General features: G+C 35.2%; 1 protein-coding gene across 1 annotated transcript in view; it reads right to left on the bottom strand.

Moving 5' to 3' along the window:
• Positions 1-906: 906 nt before the first annotated feature.
• Positions 907-19,005, bottom strand: part of LOC129001204 (uncharacterized) — an 84,759-nt gene continuing 66,660 nt past the window's right edge. The window contains exons 2-8 of the mRNA XM_054428416.1: positions 7,045-7,268; positions 5,692-5,836; positions 4,793-4,915; positions 3,871-4,050; positions 2,310-2,465; positions 1,897-1,936; positions 907-1,004 (exon numbers count right to left, since the gene is read on the bottom strand). Coding sequence (XP_054284391.1) covers positions 2,329-2,465; positions 3,871-4,050; positions 4,793-4,915; positions 5,692-5,836; positions 7,045-7,268 — 809 coding nt within the window. The 3' untranslated portion in view covers positions 907-1,004; positions 1,897-1,936; positions 2,310-2,328. The remainder of the gene's footprint in view (positions 1,005-1,896; positions 1,937-2,309; positions 2,466-3,870; positions 4,051-4,792; positions 4,916-5,691; positions 5,837-7,044; positions 7,269-19,005) is intronic.

The following is a 19,005-nucleotide window of genomic DNA, read 5'->3' as shown; positions in this document are numbered from 1 at the left end:
CTGTATAACAAAAGGATAACCGATAAAAAAGAGTTAGCTTGTCGAGTGGTAGCTCACATTGTACGTCTGTGGTGACCTCGGACACCACGGATGACACGTCTAAATTTTTATACATAGCTTACAAAATATAGGACGTCGAAATGTGTATATAACAATGAATGGGATATGTGAAGGTAAACTGGTCCAGGGATATGTAGGAGGGTGGGTGACAAACGGGGATATGTAGGGTCACTTGCTTTGTGGCCAGTGCGACTAGCAACAACTAATAGCGTAATCTTAATATTCAGACCTAATTTCATAACATTTATAATAATTAATTTATAGAATTAAACTCTTTATTTACAAGATAAAGGTTAACTGTGTAGAATCGGTCAACGAACTCCCCCTCATCCTCAATGTGCGCATTCATTGTCAAAAATTAAAATTATTACACATTTGAATTATATCTAGCTAAACATTTCAAAGATGTATATATACACGTTGAACAATTGCACGGTAAACACGAATCACACTGCCCACAAAGAAAGCTTAGATAAATATCATAGGTTAGAAAAAAACTTGGAGTATACATTAGAACGATTTGCACAAGTAGACCTACTTTATGATAAGAGTCCTTAGAAAAAATCCTGTATAAGAACTATTGTCGTAAGTAGGAGTGAGAAAGTCGCACGTAATTGACTAGGTCTACACATGGGCGGCTATTCCCACAAGACACTAATCCTAGTCACGCCACTGGCACCAGTCTGAGTCTGTGTATAAAGTCTGTCACTATCACTGGGGTAGTGGCGTGGCGTGGGCGAGGCGGGGTACATCCACGCTGTTGTCACCCTGCAGGCACGGTACCGGGTCAGCCTCTGTACACACAACAACATGGAGTCAGTATCATCATAGTACAATAAGGCATCAAACAGTCTGTCACTATCACTGGAGTAGTGGCGTGGCGTGGGCGAGGCGGGGTACATCCACGCTGTTGTCACCCTGCAGGCACGGTACCGGGTCAGCCTCTGTACACACAACAACATGGAGTCAGTATCATCATAGTACATTGAGGCATCAAACAGTCTGTCACTATCACTGGGGTAGTGGCGTGGCGTGGGCGAGGCGGGGTACATCCACGCTGTTGTCTCCCTGCAGGCACGGTACCGGGTCATGGGTGGGGGGGGGGGGTTGTGTTGTTTACACTCTACACACAACAACATAGAGTCAGTATCATGGTACAGTGACCTAGTATATACTTCGAGAATCTTACACTCATTTCTTTGAGAATTCATTGCACAAAATTGCGGAATTCGCATGTTATATTGTGATACTTAACACTTGGAGTTGGGGTAAGGCATCCTAAATAGTGTAAATATGAAAATTAACCAAGCATTGCTGAACCTATCTTACATTGCTTAACTTTTCTCACTTTCGTGGAAATCTTTCTTTCGAGTACTAAATTAATAAATGTTTCTTGCCTCAAATAATAATTTGCGAATGATATATTTAATAAAATAATAGGAAGCACGAATTGAAGTCAAATAATTGTTCCGTGTTTTTATGTGTATTTGTATAAAGTTATCTTAGAGAGGAATCCATATTTGTGAAGGGGCGAGCCAGGTGCTTGGGATATTTGTTTTATCTCTCTGCTTGGTTGTTTGCCTCCTATATTGCAGCTGAGTCCAGTTCTCTCTACGTGATCTCTGAGAGCAAACTCCCTCAGCCGCCTTGGTAATTTATTTCATCACAAACAAAACAGTGAGTGTGTTACTAATGAGTTTGTTCATAGTGTCTTACAAATTGAGAATGTAAAACATGGCCTAGACGGAAAAGGAGTTTTTAAAAAGTTAGCTGTTCTCTAAACATATTGACAAATAGTTCACCATTTTCTATTTTATAAACAGGATTGACACTTACCTACACGAACCATTCGTCTTTTTGGCTGGAGGAGATATCACTGAAATTTAAAAAAATCTTATTAGAACAACTCTAAACCTAACATTTTGATATTATAATGTAGAATTAAATATATTGCGGCTCGGAAGTATTATAGTGCGAAGAAGATAACGTATAAAGCCATACAAATAATTAATAATTTTACGTTATCGTTCAACAAACACATTCAACAAATTCTACCAAAACTGGTTAACATAATTACTATCTTTCTCTTCATCAAAAATATTAATGTTTATTTTTAGATATATCTTTAAATGTTTATCATTGAGTATTTACCATACGTGGGTCGATTGCTCATTATGTGCTTCGAAAATGTCCACAAGTCATATACTTATTCGTAGTCTACCGTAGATTGTTTATGTTAACATTCTCACCTGTCGGAGCCGGAACTCCTCACTTTGCCTGGCAGTAGAGGCGGGCCCGTACCACGCTGTACCCGAGCTTGTGGCCCGCAGGGTGTCGCCAGTTTCCCGGTATCTTACTTACTATCGTCGTCGCGCCGGTCCCATTTGACCCTTGCGTTTGTTGTACTGAAAAAGATTAAATGTTATTAATATCTAATTTATATGTCAAAGTTGGTAAACTATTTGAAGTAATTTCAAATGGATGTTACAGTAAAATAAAGGAAAAAATGTTGTAGGAAGAATAAAGTTTGGTTAGAAAATACAATGATGTCTTCGCCTTATCAATAAAGAAGCTACATTCTTTTGAAATACCATTTATACATTTGTTTTTCTTTCATAGACGTGTCAAGTTTACTATGTTTATTATAATTTACTGGCTTATAGGGGAATGTCCAGTCATGACTTCAAACTCAATAATTATTTATGCAACAGGATAATTGATTAATTGATGAGGTAATTAATTGATTGAGGAAAAGGCAATCCTCAACCAACGCTTTCAATGCTTCACTAACTGCAATTAGTAAAAGTACGAAGTTACTGATTAATGATTAATGATTACTTATCAATCGTCTCATACATTTATAACTAGGAAGCAAACTAGATGAAAGGAACCAAACCAAGTTTTTATGAGGCAACAATATACGTTCTTTGTATTTTATGCACCATTGTGGTTTTTGTAGTCATACGACTGAAAAAAAAAACCTATAACCACACTCACAGGTTCATGTTTCGATGATAATCCACACCCTGTTTATTTTTCGTTTTATGCTCAAACCGTGCCCAAAATATTTACTTTATGAAAAAATATTTTGTTTACTTTATGTCTTTCAACTTTTTACGACAATAAAGATTCGTCATTGTAATCTGGCATTGTATTTTCGTATATTGGAGTTGTAAGGGCGGGTTTGATCATTTTGATGGCAACAGGTAGTTTACCTATGTATTTCACGTCTATGCTCTTACTACGATACAGCTCCGTGGTTGTACTTACAAGGTAAACTGGCGTTGTAGTTTTGTGTGTTGGCGTTGTGGGGGTGGGGGTGAGCGTTTTGATGGCTACAGGTAGTTTACCTATGTATTTCACGTCTATGCTCTTACTACGATACAGCTCCGTGGTTGTACTTACAAGGTAAACTGGCGTTGTAGTTTTGTGTGTTGGCGTTGTGGGGGTGGGGGTGAGCGTTTTGATGGCTACAGGTAGTTTACCTATGTATTTCACGTCTATGCTCTTACTACGATACAGCTCCGTGGTTGTACTTACAAGGTAAACTGGCGTTGTAGTTTTGTGTGTTGGCGTTGTGGGGGTGGGGGTGAGCGTTTTGATGGCTACAGGTAGTTTACCTATGTATTTCACGTCTATGCTCTTACTACAATACAGCTCCGTGGTTGTACTTACAAGGTAAACTGGCGTTGTAGTTTTGTGTGTTGGCGTTGTGGGGGTGGGGGTGAGCGTTTTGATGGCTACAGGTAGTTTACCTATGTATTTCACGTCTATGCTCTTACTACGATACAGCTCCGTGGTTGTACTTACAAGGTAAACTGGCGTTGTAGTTTTGTGTGTTGGCGTTGTGGGGGTGGGGGTGAGCGTTTTGACGGCGGCAGATGCAGACTGACAGAGCAACCACGCAGGCGCACAGCACCAGCAGACAACTCGTCGCTGTCACCACAAACACCGTCATGCTCATGCCCAGCACAGTAGTGCCAGTGGCTTCTGTGGAAACAGAGATGCAAGAATAAGTGAAGAGAAGAAAATAGATAGGAATAGGAACAACTTGGAAAACAAGAACTCATGTTAAAAATATACCAGAAAAGTTATATTCATCCTACAGTACGGGCTGAAATAATCTTTTAGCCAGGCTGAGTGGGTTGAGTCTTTGACTATAGTTCGGCCGCTTAGAAAACGACCTGCGCGCTAATGCTAAACCAATGCTGGAGGAGGTCGCTTTCTAAGCGGCCGAACTATAGTCATACAACTTCAGTATCCAATAGTCAATAGTTGAGGGGTTGAAGGGTGTACAAGCCATATTAGCTTAGCTAGTAAGTCTCTTAGCCTAACCTTATAACGCTGAATTAGTTACCGGAATCAAACATCCATCAATTTCTGGAATTAGCAAAAGTAGGTCAAAATTTTACAATTCGTGTTCACCAAAAGATGGACGGCATAAAATATTTAATGCTTGTACTACAGCATCACTAAATTCAACAACATTTCATGTAAAACGGTTTTGCAGACTATATATATTTCTATAATTTCACTGAAATTATTATTTTTTAAACACAACCATAAATAAGTGCTACAATGCATAAGTTGTCTTTATATTTGTTTGGCGTTTATAAAAAAAATCAGTGGACTTTCTAGGATCAAGTGGATGACATTAAACCCCATAATTTTACCATCCGTACATTTTAATTTTAACTGATGAATTAATTGTAATTATGATGTGATTACTTACTAGAGCAAGTATTACTAATAGCTTCATCTGAACCGTCTGCACAGTGGTTGATACCATCGCAGATCAGGTCAGTGGCGATGCAAAACTCACGCTGCGTGCATTTGAACTCTTGACAAGAGTGTTCTGAAAAAAAGAAAGTGAAGATCGATATACATACATTATAATGCGCTATGAAACAAATGGGCAGCTAAGAGTTTATAAAATCCTCGCCTAGTAATCAGCGGGTCGCTTGTCCGGTCCTGAGAAAGAATTGAGGGTTTGAACCTGGACCCAACTGTTGTTGACATTTTGACTTCAAATAAATGGTCCTAGCTAAAGAAATGGTTGTTATTAGTCTGTAAAAATTGTCTACAAGGCGTCTTACAACATAATCCATCGTTTACTCCCATTCAGGTAAAGAAAGTTAGCAGCCTTAATGTAATGATACCAGGATGTAAAATTAGTGTTGATAATAATTTCTCTATTCAAACTGTCGATGCAGAATGGAGGGTAATATATTTGACTTCGGTAATAGAGTAAGATAGAAGTTATTAACGTTTATTACATGATTAATGTGAACATTAGATTAACCACAGTGACAGTGATTATTACATGCAAAATGATAATGAAACCAGAGTGTTAGCGGCTACATCTTCCCACGATTGAAGGTCAATCAGTTTCCATGATGTAGTTTCTTCTGAGTAGGGCCTTCATTTTGGAGTTAAAGGACAAGGACAGGATACTGTGGCGGAAGAGGTTGGCGTCACTACTGGACGTTTTTGAACTGAAATTGCGTTGCTACTACATAATATATATTCAATAATACAGATGCACAACGTCAATCGCATGAAATATAATGAAATATACGAGTATTAAGTTAAAAGGTCCTTTATCTGTTATCATAATACTGAGACACCTACTTGGATCCTTGACGGCAGTGATGACTAAAGTAAATCCGTTACTCTCCGTTCCCCAGCCATCAGTAACGTACTTGAGAGTGACGAAGTTGGTTCTTGTGAAGATCGCTCCAACCGCCTGCTTAGTGTTACGGCAGTTCAGGTCGGCCTGCAGCAAAATATCAGTCATAAACTAATCAAATACTTGCCAAACTGTGACAGATTAAAGCATTGGGAAGATTGGCCGATAATTCAAATCAAATCTTCTGCAAAACATAAGTCTATAGCCAGCTAGATGTATGTTATGCACGCTTTTCACCGTTTTTGCAACAATTATGTAAAATATTTACTAATTTATACTATCAGAAAGAATGCAAATTACTTGTTAGCAAAATTTTGGTTTAAAATCGAATACAGTTTAAGTTGAATAACTCGTTGGAGAAGTTTGTGTTTCCATATTTTACGTGCACTACTAATCCATATTACTAAAATATAATATATTTTATGGTTCAACTTATTTTCTTTTTCAGAAACCTTAATATTTTGAAGAATACCACCGTGGTCTTCCTCTTAAACTAAAAATGTTGAGGAAAAAATATGAAGAAATTGTTACCATTAATTTCAAAATTACCTAACATTGTTTTACGAGCACTCTACAGAGAATCTATGTATTACAGCAGAAACTCGCTGATTCAGCACAATTTGGACTTTGTCACTGCCGGTTAAAGAATATTTTTTGTCTTCAAAGCAATGTATAAAATTTATGTTACTGTGAGACTTGCATATGTATCTCTAAACACAAGAGTTAATAGACAGTATTAGCAAACTGACACATACCTTATCCCATTAGGTAGTCAAAACCCCTTATAATAAACAAGTATTTGGGGTCAATATGATATTTTATAGAGAAAAATCAATAGCCTTTGAACCGTAATTTTTACAGCATGGGGATGTACAATATTGTTTACAGTGTAAAGGACAAGGACATACTAAATTTCAAACAAAATCGTTCAAGCCGTTACTGTAAAAAATATATTTTCTTTATTCTAAGGGGTATTATGAAAAAAAAAAAAAACGCCTGTAGATATCATGGATTAGACATTCTCTATATACTATGTATAACAGGAGGAATTTATAGGTTATTAATGAGCTTTATGATTCTTTTCCGAGTATCAAAGATCTGTGCTGATAGCCGTAAATCTCTGTTGAACGTGAGGAAACCCTCTTTAAAAATACGTGATCTTGACTAAAGAGCCAGCTGATATTAGTCTATATTGAAGCTTTCATAATTTATTAACTGATACTTCAGGAATTTTCGACTTAAAATATAAAACCTAATGTTTTGGTATCGCATTAATATTTTCAAGATAACTCTACCTTGAACGCTCCTACGGCATGAGCACCGTCGTAGATGAACAGATGGTCGTTGCAGTCCAGATGAAGCATGTCAAACCTCAGCATGAACCGCTGCAGTATCGAGTGAGTCTGGAAGGTGATGACGCAGTCCAGCGACTTCTCGTTCTGTGAGCGCAGCACAGCGCCGTCAATCTTCCTGTACAGCTGCTGCAGAAAGTGGTTCTTGCAGAGCGACTGCATGTGATCTGAAACAAAACCAGACAATTGGAAAAACTGGAGAGTTATAGTGTTTTAGAAACGCTGCAGAAAATGGCTTTTGCACGGTATGTGATCAGGAATAACACCAGGGAGTTGAAAAGAATGGAAAATTGTAGTGTTTTAGAAAAGGTCCCGAAAGTGGGTTTTGCACAGTGTCTGATCAGGAACAACACCAGACAATCGGAAAAGGTTTTAGTGTTCTGGAAAGATTCAGAAAGTATATTTTTGAAAGAGACTACGTGTGATTTGCATGAAAATGTTTTTTTTTTTTTAATAGAAGAAACTTAATATTTTTGTTTGAGTAAATCCATTATGAGCTATTCACCAATCTGTCGACGAACTGAATACAATATTGCCAACTAGCTATGTACGATGGCTTGAGGTTAGTAGCAGTGTGCCAATCATGTATTTTTTTGTCAACGGATATTTTGATGTTACTTACTTACCGATAAATCAGCTCCTGTTCTACACATGCCAAGTATTAACATTTTAAATTACTCTACTGTAAATTGGTCTTTAAAATCGGTATTCAAACCATAATTGTGAGTCATCAAAAGTAAACCATTTGTTAAAAAACTTATACAAATAAAAATTTTACATTTTTATCAAATAAAAAACCACCAAACAGCTAATAACCGAATTCGTATAAGTACTCTCACAGATCAAATACAAATTTAGGAAAATGTAAACAAGTTTCAATCACTCATGGACACCATTTGAACTTGTTTTGGCGATTGAAAACGTATCCAGTTACATATAATTTTAATAAAAAATGAATCCATCTGCTTAGAATGACATTATAGTATACGAAACAAAATAACTACGTTTTCTCTCAGTGGCCAGCAAACTCCGAGAGTTTCGTGGTAACAAATCTCAGTAACAAGTTTGTGAAAAGTTACGAGAGCAGCTGTACCTCTCGCAGACAGAGCGATGTATCCAGACTCAACTTTTAAAAATGTTCTTGTGTCATCTGTATTGAGCTGTAAGATAGGTGTAGATGACATCCTCTTGTAATCTTCTTCTATCTGTCATATGTGAGACCGAGGTTTTCCTCTAAGTCTTAGTCCAGCAAGATTACATTTTTAAGATGGGTGGTATTTTTTCAACAGTTTGAAATTAGCACTCCTGTTTTGGTATTACAATTAAATCGTTCCTGTAAAAGTCCAAGAGAAGTAATAAAATTTTTATTTCAAATTAGTTTTCAATACTTTTTGACATGTTTTAAAGTAAGATTTGTTAATATATAAATTTGACGAAGAACAATATTATAACAAAAATGAAATAGGCCCCATTAAGACCGGCAAGTTTAAAAAGTATAAAAAGTGAAGTACAATGTAGCCTATTTAAATAATTGTTTCAGTTAATTATTAATAACAAATTATTTATTAGATAATTAAAATTCATTCCGTGATTGTTTAACCCTAATGTAACAAATAAATAACTTAAGTTAAAACGTTCAAAATTCTAATTTTTAATGATTTAACTAGTATTTTTATTTTTAAGTGTTGGAAAATGGGTTCTGCTCTAAAATAAAAGACTCATTGGAATTCCAGAGGAGCGAAGCGCTAAGTGACCAAATGGGGATAAAAACTCGGCGACGCTAAAAGCGTTTTCGAGCCCGGAATGTAAAGTTTATAATGTGAATGCAGACTTAAAACATCAGTGTGACACCGTCTGTTGTATGTTGAACAATATACTGCAAACACCTGGATGTATGGGTTAGACTTTTACACTTCCTTTGAAGAGTAAGATTTTTTCATTTATTTTCATAGGGTTTATCTCAACAACGACTCTTTTCTCTTTAATCCTGCCTATCTATAGGTAATGATAAAATAAAAGATAATCATTTGGCTAACTGTGCACATAAGAATACAAATAGTAGAATATAACTTACTCAGGAGGCTTTTGCCTCTTATTCGAACAGGATTTTTGCCAACAATATACTAAACTCATTTGATTGTATGGAAACACATTTCCAATCCATAAAAATAATTCTCCAAAGAGTTTTCAATTAACAGAAAGCCAACACAATTCGTACAAAGCAAGTGAAACAGAATTTGTACTCGTGTAAAAACTCTTAGTGAATTTTAGTCCCATGTGACTGCAAGCCTCTGAGGGCAGCTTGAAGCATCGATTCATTTGTCTCTCTTTTACTCCTCAGAAACACTGCCATTTTATATTTTGATCTAATATACAACTATCAGTATGTTGAAAATATACTTGAACACATGCTTTTTCGTAGGGACGTACATTTTTGCGATTATGTACAAAGATCAATAACAGCTTGAAATAAATTCAAATACCAATCTGCACTGCTTACAGAAGTGTAATTACCTAAATAAGGTTTTAATTAAAATGAAGGTTAAGCGTAGGTTTAGAAGACCCAAAAGTAACTTAAAATGAATTCAAAAGTACTTGGATAACTGAGTGGTCCTCAACGGTAACCAGAGATAAGGGGTTGCAGGTTCAATCCTGAGAAAAGTCAATAGCTCACCATTGCAACTGGATCCAAACATGCTCAGTTGCATTTATTTGTATTATAATATAAAAATTTTGTTTGAAGAAATAATTGCCTTTATAAAAAAATTATTACTGACTTCAATCACCGATAAGGAATATTTTCAAGTTAGTCCTGGTATATAGTTGTATAATTATCTTGATAGAATAGGTTAAAGCTCAAATCTAACAATTAAATAATTAGGATTGATTGATGTTTACAAAAGCGTCTATTTAATCAATAAAGACGTCGACTCTTTTATACCAAGACTCAAAGAAATACAAACTGTTATTGAAAGCTTTGTTCCCTTTACTACTTTTGAGTAGCTGCGGTTCAAAGAAAAGAAAGATGTTGGTTTAGTGGCTTTCTGACAAGACAAAAAGTAAACTTGTTCAATATATCTACTGAAAGCTTACAATTTGCTGAGTGGTCAAATATTGCCTCAATAAATGTGAGGTATACATTTTTATTTTCAAGCATCGTTAAATCCAACTTTTGTCTTTAATGCGTATTTCCATGATCCAGATTACGTTTTCAACATTTTCATATATAATGGGTTTATGTATTTTGTGACCCATATATGTATGGGTTTATATATTTTTTAAGCTGTGTTTTTATCAACACACTTACTCAAGTTTTAGAATGAGAATGTAATTAAATTAATAAACATACTTTGGACCACCAATAGGTTGAGATCCTGTTGATTACTGATCACTGTAGTATTCATTACATTGTTGCAATGACTAGATAAAGATTCATGCTAATGTAAATTATGAAACAGTTTAGATCATATCATATTATCCTAAACTAACAGCCTACTAGGTGAACCCGTGCGAATTCGCACGAATAATATATTTGGATATTGTAGCAACGTCGTTAGAAGTTGCGTCATTGTATCGACGTTGGTCTTGAGCTCGATCGTTGGCTATATTCATTCTAAGTTCTTTTTGCTGTTCAGTAGGAGTATTTTGATGAACGGAGCTCATCATGCTGAATACTTGCGTGTGTGGATTAATATCAACCAAATGTTGAGTCAAAATGTGCATGAGTTCAGTGCTGCAAGAGCCATTAGCTTTGTTTAGCATTCTTTCTTGCTCGAACAGCGGTTTCGACGTCGTAGATATAAATTTGGGCGTATGTGGGATGCTCCCCTTCTGACGGTTGTAAGGTGCCAATTGAGTGATACATTGTGTCGTGCACCTTAAACATGAAGGCCCCAACGTTATGTTCTTCAATATTAGCTCGAGTGCTGACCATTGCGAGCGCAGAGTTGTACGATCTAATGTTCTCTTTGTAGTTTCTGCTCAAATGATTTACTCCATTTAGTAGGCTCTGGATATAATAGCTCTCTCGGTATGGTGGTAGATTCACTTTTTCTTTATGGCAGCAGGATGAAAATCCTTCGCCTCGTCCTCTTTGTTCTTCTTTAAAATGTAGCATACCCCATTTTAATGCCATCTCGCCAAGTGAATGCTGCTGAGATCTTGTATTTGTCAGTGTAATTTTGTAAGTACATGTTGCCACTAACTGTTCCAGCTCCTCGTCTGGGCTCCTTACGTTTTGCATTGCTTGCCGTATATTGACTCGCCGTGTCCGACCGGCAAAACTCGTATTTCTTTGTCGTCGGGTCCTTAAATGTAAAACTTTTCTCCCGTCGTGTCCTATAGGTAACATTTCCTTGCTGGGTTTCTAATTACTGTTTACATTTCAAAACCAAACAAAACAGCTGGAATTTATTTTTTTAACTAATGTATTTACATCTGTTTCAGAATATAATAACATTCAAATCAATCACAATGTTATCCTTATGGAAGGAACTTTGAGGGCAGCCCACGCCCTTAAAAAGATATATTTCAAAAAACTAAATCCAGTTTGCACATCTACACACCTAGACGAACATTTTGGTATATAATATGTGGGGTTAAATCTTGAAACAAAAAAGCCTTATTGTTCACAAAGTTTCATGTCGCGTATTAAATATATAGATATTTTTATTTTGGCAACAATATGGTTAGTTTTGTATACACAAAAACCAATAAATCACATTTCGTAAAACAAATTTAAATTTAAAAATATAAACATTTAGTAAAGCAGCGCTCTCTACAATCACTACTCAACCTGAATCCCACATCGAAACAACTCCTGATTATACAATAGGACGATACATGTATTTAAATATTCAGTGTATACAAAATATGTGTAGCGTGGTTTTGGCTAAAAGAACTTCTTTTCCTCATAGAACCAATTTCGCTGTAACCGTAGTTGCATTTATGAGCTATATAAAATCAATATCAATAACAGACACCACGGCAGGGGGTGTTTACCTGTAGATTAGAGGGGAGTGGTGGATTGGTATGAATAATCGATTAGTGTTACGTCATGTAGTAAATCGATACAACCAAGTACCTCGTCATTTTACTCACTTCATCACGACCCACAATGTCACGGAAGCGGTTTGACGGTTATGTTTGTAAATTTATAATTTTATACTGTGTACAAAAATTAAATATTTCACTGCAAATCCAATCGTTTAATCACGTTAAGCTACCATAAAAATAATAAAGTTGAAGCTAAAATGTTAGTACTGTATAAATTAAGCGCAAAATAACTTTTGCATGTCAAATAATGGTTTCAAGTGAAATGTTTAGCTGTGAAAATTCACTTTAATAAACTTTTGAGCAGTTACTATTTTGGAATTTTTTATCTTTTAACCATTCAATACAAGTAATGATTGCTACTTGACGCTGTAATCAATGATTATAAGTGGGGGTTGATACGGTAATATAACATGTTATTTTAGAAATGCTTTGGAATTATCTTTTTTGAAAATTAACTTGGAATAATTATTTTTGTCCAAGTTCTTATCACCTTTTTTTGAAAATTAACTTGGAATAATTATTTTTGTTCCAAGTTCTTACCAAACGTGCCAACCATCCTAGAACCATATTCACCATTGTACTATGATAACGTGTGTAGGAGCGAGCTGGTCTAGTGGTAGAGCTCGTGGCTTTGGAGCCTGAGGTCCCGGGTTCAAATACCTCCAATGGATTTTATAATGCCATAATAATAATAATGTTTTATTTGCTAATTGGATAATGCCGCAACCCTCTAGAGCAAGCCGAAGTTATGTGTAAAACAGTTCCGGGCTAGAACCTAGCGTAGTAGAATGTGAAAAGTGGGTCATAAAAAACCTACGTTAACGGAATAACTATTATTATTCTACCAACATTATGATACTGATACTATGGTAAGACTTGCGATTATGTATCAGACTCCACAACATGTCGTTTTACTATTCAGCTTGTAAACTTTATCCAATGTATTATGTCTGGTGGCTAATTCTGCAAAAAATCTTTAATTTTTTATGTTTTTCGATGAACTGTGACATATTTGTAGGCTAAAATCGATTATAAAATTGTCAATAATTCTAAACTTTTTGATTAAAATTAGAATTTTTAAAACCTTTACTGCACTTAAAGCATATAAGTTTAGACACTAGTAACAGTTAACAAATTATTTCTAAGTAACTTCAACTTGATGAATTGCTTAAGGTTCCATAATTTTATTTGCCGTTAGTGATTATTAAAACTGTATCTTTAAAAAATATATGGTAAATGTACTTACATGTTGTTTTAAGAGTGTAGTTGTTATGGCTCTATATACATCATACCCACGGCCACGACTGTTAGGTTTGAGGCTAAACAAGCAATAAACCTTTGTCTTTGCGAGCGGCCCTGGCAGCTATTTGAACGGTGGAAGCTCAAAGAAGAGTTTGAGTTTTACCAAGAAATTTTACCAAGTTCTGCAGGGAATAAATGTCGCTCTATTTGGTTATGTTCAGCAACAGTTTGTTTATTTTGCTGATGGCAATACTGTATTTATTTGGCATTTTTAACCTGACACTATGTGGGTTTTATCTACCCTAAGGACATTTAGCTACATGCGGCATCTTCGGGACCTGTTTTGTATTCTGATTCCAATATTGTATATTCGCCGACTCAAATCACTGTTTGTGCAAATATAGTAATAATTTACTTTTAACAGTTTCAGCATGTCTCGTAGTATCACAATATCTGAAGACTGTTCTATGTGTGTGTCCGTTATGTCTATGTTTAGTTTGAGTGCGCTGAGTTCGATTAAATGGTTCGTATTTATTCCAGGATAAGTTATACGACTTTTGATTTGATCTTTGGTTAATCTTTGGGCATTGTTTTCTTCATAGGACGAAAAGAAGTTAACAGTTTTATATTAATATAATATTATGTTTAGTTAAGCTACCGTTTAGGTAATCCACAACGACATATATGGGTCTGAACCGCATTCCCTAATAACATTTAGAATCCCTCATATAAAAATGACTCCGGCATAGACAAGAAAACAAATAAAAGAACAACAAACACATATTTACAACATTCTTCAAAAATAGTCAATAGTTCTTTCAAGATGTAATTTAAAATTTAACTGCTATAATTAGAATAGCTTGCAAATTTTTTAAATCACTACAAATAGTGCCAGGCTTTTCTGAGAACACCAATGAAAAATGTAATATGAAACGGAACGCCAAGTCAGCGTATGAGGTAATAGGAGAAGGCTAATATCGGTTTTAGCCGGGGATTCACATGTGTGGCACCCAGTGAGACCTTCTCTCTTTTTATTACAACTTTTATATTGTAACAGTTTGCCAGAATCATTATGGCGTCAGTCATAAGTAACACATTTACATAAAGTGACTAATCAATGGTTATGAGATATATTATTTTAAGTACTCCCACTTTAAAATTATAAGCAACGTTTTCCTCTCTCTACATTTAATATAAACTGTCTTTCATTCTTTATTTATTGTATAGTAAAATGAACATTAGGCCTTACATTAGATCCTGAAAGTACACTTGTCGTTCAGTTAGTTTAGTGTTTGCATGCTCTTTGGTACCGGTTACAGTACAAAAAAATACATTAAAAATTGTTCTTTTGGGCTGTAATACTTTTGAATTAAGTTAAACTTCAAATGAAATAGAACACATATTATTGATTTAAGAGTTTTCGGACATAATTTTTTTTAAATATAAGCTGTAGTACTGTACGATTAATCCAGGTGGTGGCTAACTGCACTTGGTGAAATGTAACAAGCATTTCTTTCTAGCATATTAGTAATAATAGTAATAATCTTATTTTAGTTATGTTACATAAAACAACGAAAAAATATAAATGGTATGGAAATAAAATTTTGTAACGAGAGGTTATATATAGCTATATATGACCTCAAAAAGGGTAACAGTTCTTTCAAGTCAATTTTAACATGCATTTTGAGAATAAGGTTGCAAATTATACCTCAGAAAGTGTTTTATAAGAAGTATGATTTTAATTTTAGTGGAGTGTGTTTTATATTTAATTTTGTAGCTGAGAATATTTTAGATCCTAGTTGTTCTCAGGGAAAATAATAACTTAAAAAAGTGCAATAAAAAATCCATTATGTCCTTAAGGTTAGTTGTATTTGACCATTTTACTCTTGTTATGTTAACATTTTTCACAGTTCATAAAGAAACCTACCTTTAGTGATCAGTTAATGTACAATATAAAAAGCTAACAGGGTCAGGTGAATAGCAGAATTTGAATCAGCCAGAAAATTGAACTATTTCGCACTGGATATTCATGTCTAATCACTTGCATTTTGTTATAAATCCTCCTTATAACAAAGTACAGGCTGTTACCTTAACATAGCAGTGGAAACAAAGGTTTGACCGTTTCTAACAACAGTTATAACACAATACGCTCCATCGTGCGAACTTTGATGTTAATGGGGCTACAATTTTCCAAACCATTAGAGCTGATTTACATTAACACCGTCGATCAATAACCATGTTAAACCACCGTTTACAAATTCCACTGTAATAGGGGTGGGAATTCGTCACGGCAGGCTCTTTAAAAGCCACAACGTAGTAAGAAATGATGCATATTTCTAGTTATATTTTATAAGGGCGATTTTCATGTGTAACAGCTACTTATAGTAAAGTGGTTATAGTTCTCATTTAACGCTTTATGTTCGTCCTAATGATCTGGTAGCCGATCCTGAGAAAAGTCAGTGTAGCTTTTAGATAGTTGTTTGACTGGACCTAGATGTCCAGATGCTAGATGAACTATGATGTCGTTGGACGTTCAATGAATGGTCATCACTAAAGAAACTGATGGTATAGTTGTTAGTCAAGAAATAATCAGAATAAACATCCTACGATCATCTTCAAATTATATTTGGTTTCAAGGAAGCCTAAGTTTCATCCCTATCTAATGATTGTAATAGAGAATAAATATGAATGAACAATGGAAAATGATCCTGACTGTATTAAAATAAATGCACTTAAGTTCTAAACTTATATTTATTGGAATTAGTTCACGAACCTTTGTGATTGGTCAATGGGAATTGGGTGTTATGGGGTAAAAGTTTTTCCCCCATTTCGATAATCAAAACATAAACTTTTCAATCTCTATAAAAAAATTCGTAGAGCTTAAAAACAAATATTTTAGTAGGGCTTATATTGAAGCGTGTTAGGCCTAATGGCTACGAATAAAATGTTATTCTTACGGAGCATAAATTAACATTTGTAATTTTCTTGTTTTTGATTGAATTCGGCAAATTTGTTCATATCATACGACGCTATTAACGTTTCAATGAAGAAAAAAAAACACACTTCAACACAGTCATCTGTAGCAGCAAACTTACTTGTCTATATAGAGAATACATCTGACATGTTTAAGGAAAGTTTTCTGTAAAAATCCTATCAAGGAATAAACATTTACTTAGTCTGCAGGTTGGCTTCCGCGGGGGCATGTTTTTAAAAACTATTTTTTGTTTGATTCGATGTTGTGTGGACCTTTATAATATTGAAGACGCTCGTTAATTCTACTGCATGAATTTGTAACATACTTTTACTCTATAAATTTCTAACTAGTTAATGATTGTTTCAAACATCAGAGCGGTTGAGAGTGTAAGAAACTTCGTAAGAAATGGGAAACAGACCGGCAATAAGAAACAAACCCCAAGTTTTCTTATTTCCTTGACAAGGTGAAAAAGTAGCAATCCTCAGAAAAGTTCGACATCGTCCAAGGAAACTTGTGTTGGGAACTGTGTAAATGGGAAACAATTTTCGAAAAAGGGACTTTGCTTAAATGTCCGGATAAAAGAGGCAAGATACACCTCCGAAGATGTAGGTGGAATAATTTAAATAAGATAAATCATACACACAGCTACAACAATAAAGATAATGTGTTTCTACCTGATTAGAACGAATACAAACACATAAAAATATCATATTAATTTGTAGGTATTTTAATACTAACATATTAAAAATACGTATTATTTTCGGGGAGAGTGGTTTTATTTGTTGTTTATATCGTCTTTCATATTATATTTAAGTTATATATGCTACAATGCCCCCCTCAACATGTCATTGACAGGACATAGGATGTATAATGTAGAAGGGCCAAATCTGCAGGGGTTTGGGCTCCTGTGGAGGTCAAAGGAGAATCAATCTCCCCTCAGTGCACGGTCTATCCAACTCATCAAAGAAACTTATCATATTGTCTAAAGTTTGATAGGGTACTGTGCCTATAGTTTAAGAAACAATTCTAAGTCGAAATATCTTACTCAATGATAATAGTTGCTTATAATGGTACCTAAATTACCTTTTGTTGTAATCCAAATAATAGTTGCTTTTGAAAACACATATTAATTATTGGTGAAATGTTTTCTTTTGAATTCTACAAGCATACATTGAGTTATAATCTTAGAGAATATTGACCTATTATGAAGGAAGTTTGGATTCCTATAAAACTTCCCATTTGCATTTATGTATCACACACAAAATTGATAATACAATAATATTTTACAATAGCAAACTTAATTGGTAGCTCCTTTGAATTATTCTTTTTATTATAAAACTGTTCACAACTTTGACATGGGAACGAACTCTCTGACAGATGGTAGTGCTTCTAAAGTGATTGTTCTCACACTAGTATTTACTGTCTTTTGATAGCTTATACTCATGATTTCCTACCCATACTTTTCTAACTTAAATTTTAGTTTGTTCGGGGGTACAAAGAGAGAGCCTTAGGTCCTAAGGTTGACGTTGGCCTTATAACCAGACCCTAGAGAGTTGTTGTGGTCTCAGCAGGGGTAAAATTCACTCCGAGTTCTCAAACAAAACAAACTGAGCTACTTTGCCTTTGAAGCGCTCGACATAAGCTTTGTCTTTGATGACTATATTCGTTTTAAGCGCTGAAGGATAGTCTGCCTCTTGAATATTCTTCGAGAGATTGCGAGAATGTATTGTGTAGTAACGTAAAATTAAATGTTTTCGTCTATAAAATGAGGGTTTAGCATGAATTTTCTCATCCTATGATTTATTGCTTCAGTTCGAGAGAGTAGACTCATACGGGGTCCCTGACATAAGATATATCCAAAGATTTGATTGAGATACAGTTACCTGGGACGAGAACCGAAGACTTAAATCTCATATAGGTTTTTAATAAACTTTATCAGCCCTTACGGTACACCCGTGTCGTAACACTTCGGCCCAAGTAACACTTCGGCCCAGTAACATTTCGGCCCGAAACCCTCAGATGTGGCCTACGGTCCAACTCTCTACCTGCCCACTAGTAACACTTCGTCCCAACAAAATATTTGACAGGTTAGGTTAGGTTAGGTGAGGTTAGGTTAGGTTAGGTTAGGTTAGGTTAGGTAAGATTCCACCGATTCTCCGTCATGTGAGGTCAGAGGATGCAAGGGGTGACGGTTGGGCGACATTCCACCAGAGGGTGGTTGCAAAGTATACAGGTCATGTACCTCTTACTACCTGAACTGCGTTCCTCAACCCTTGTCAATTTTTCGTCGGGCCGAAATGTTACTCCATTAGCTTATTTAATCATCTGTAAAAGCGAGTGGGACGAAGTGATACTGTTTTTCTAAGAAATTTGAGTTTGGCCGAAATGTTACTGGGCCGATCTAGCAAGCCATTGGGGACAGCAACCATAAGTTGGTTGGTTAAAATTTAATTGTAATTTTTAAACCTATAAAATATATAACTACTGTACATACAAAAAACAATCCTCCCTTAAACTCATTATTTACCCGATGAACAAAATTAATAAATCAAATATTGTAATTAAGTACGGTATACAATGAAGCACAACTGATTAGTGCTATTGGAAATTAATGTTTTGTAATACGAAACTAC

Source organism: Macrosteles quadrilineatus, unplaced genomic scaffold (assembly GCF_028750875.1).
Source record: "Macrosteles quadrilineatus isolate MER2022 unplaced genomic scaffold, UCM_ALF_1.0 Scaffold_8__2_contigs__length_117827958, whole genome shotgun sequence".
Taxonomy (NCBI): Eukaryota; Metazoa; Arthropoda; class Insecta; order Hemiptera; family Cicadellidae; genus Macrosteles; species Macrosteles quadrilineatus.
This window is presented reverse-complemented; position numbering and strand designations above follow the sequence as displayed.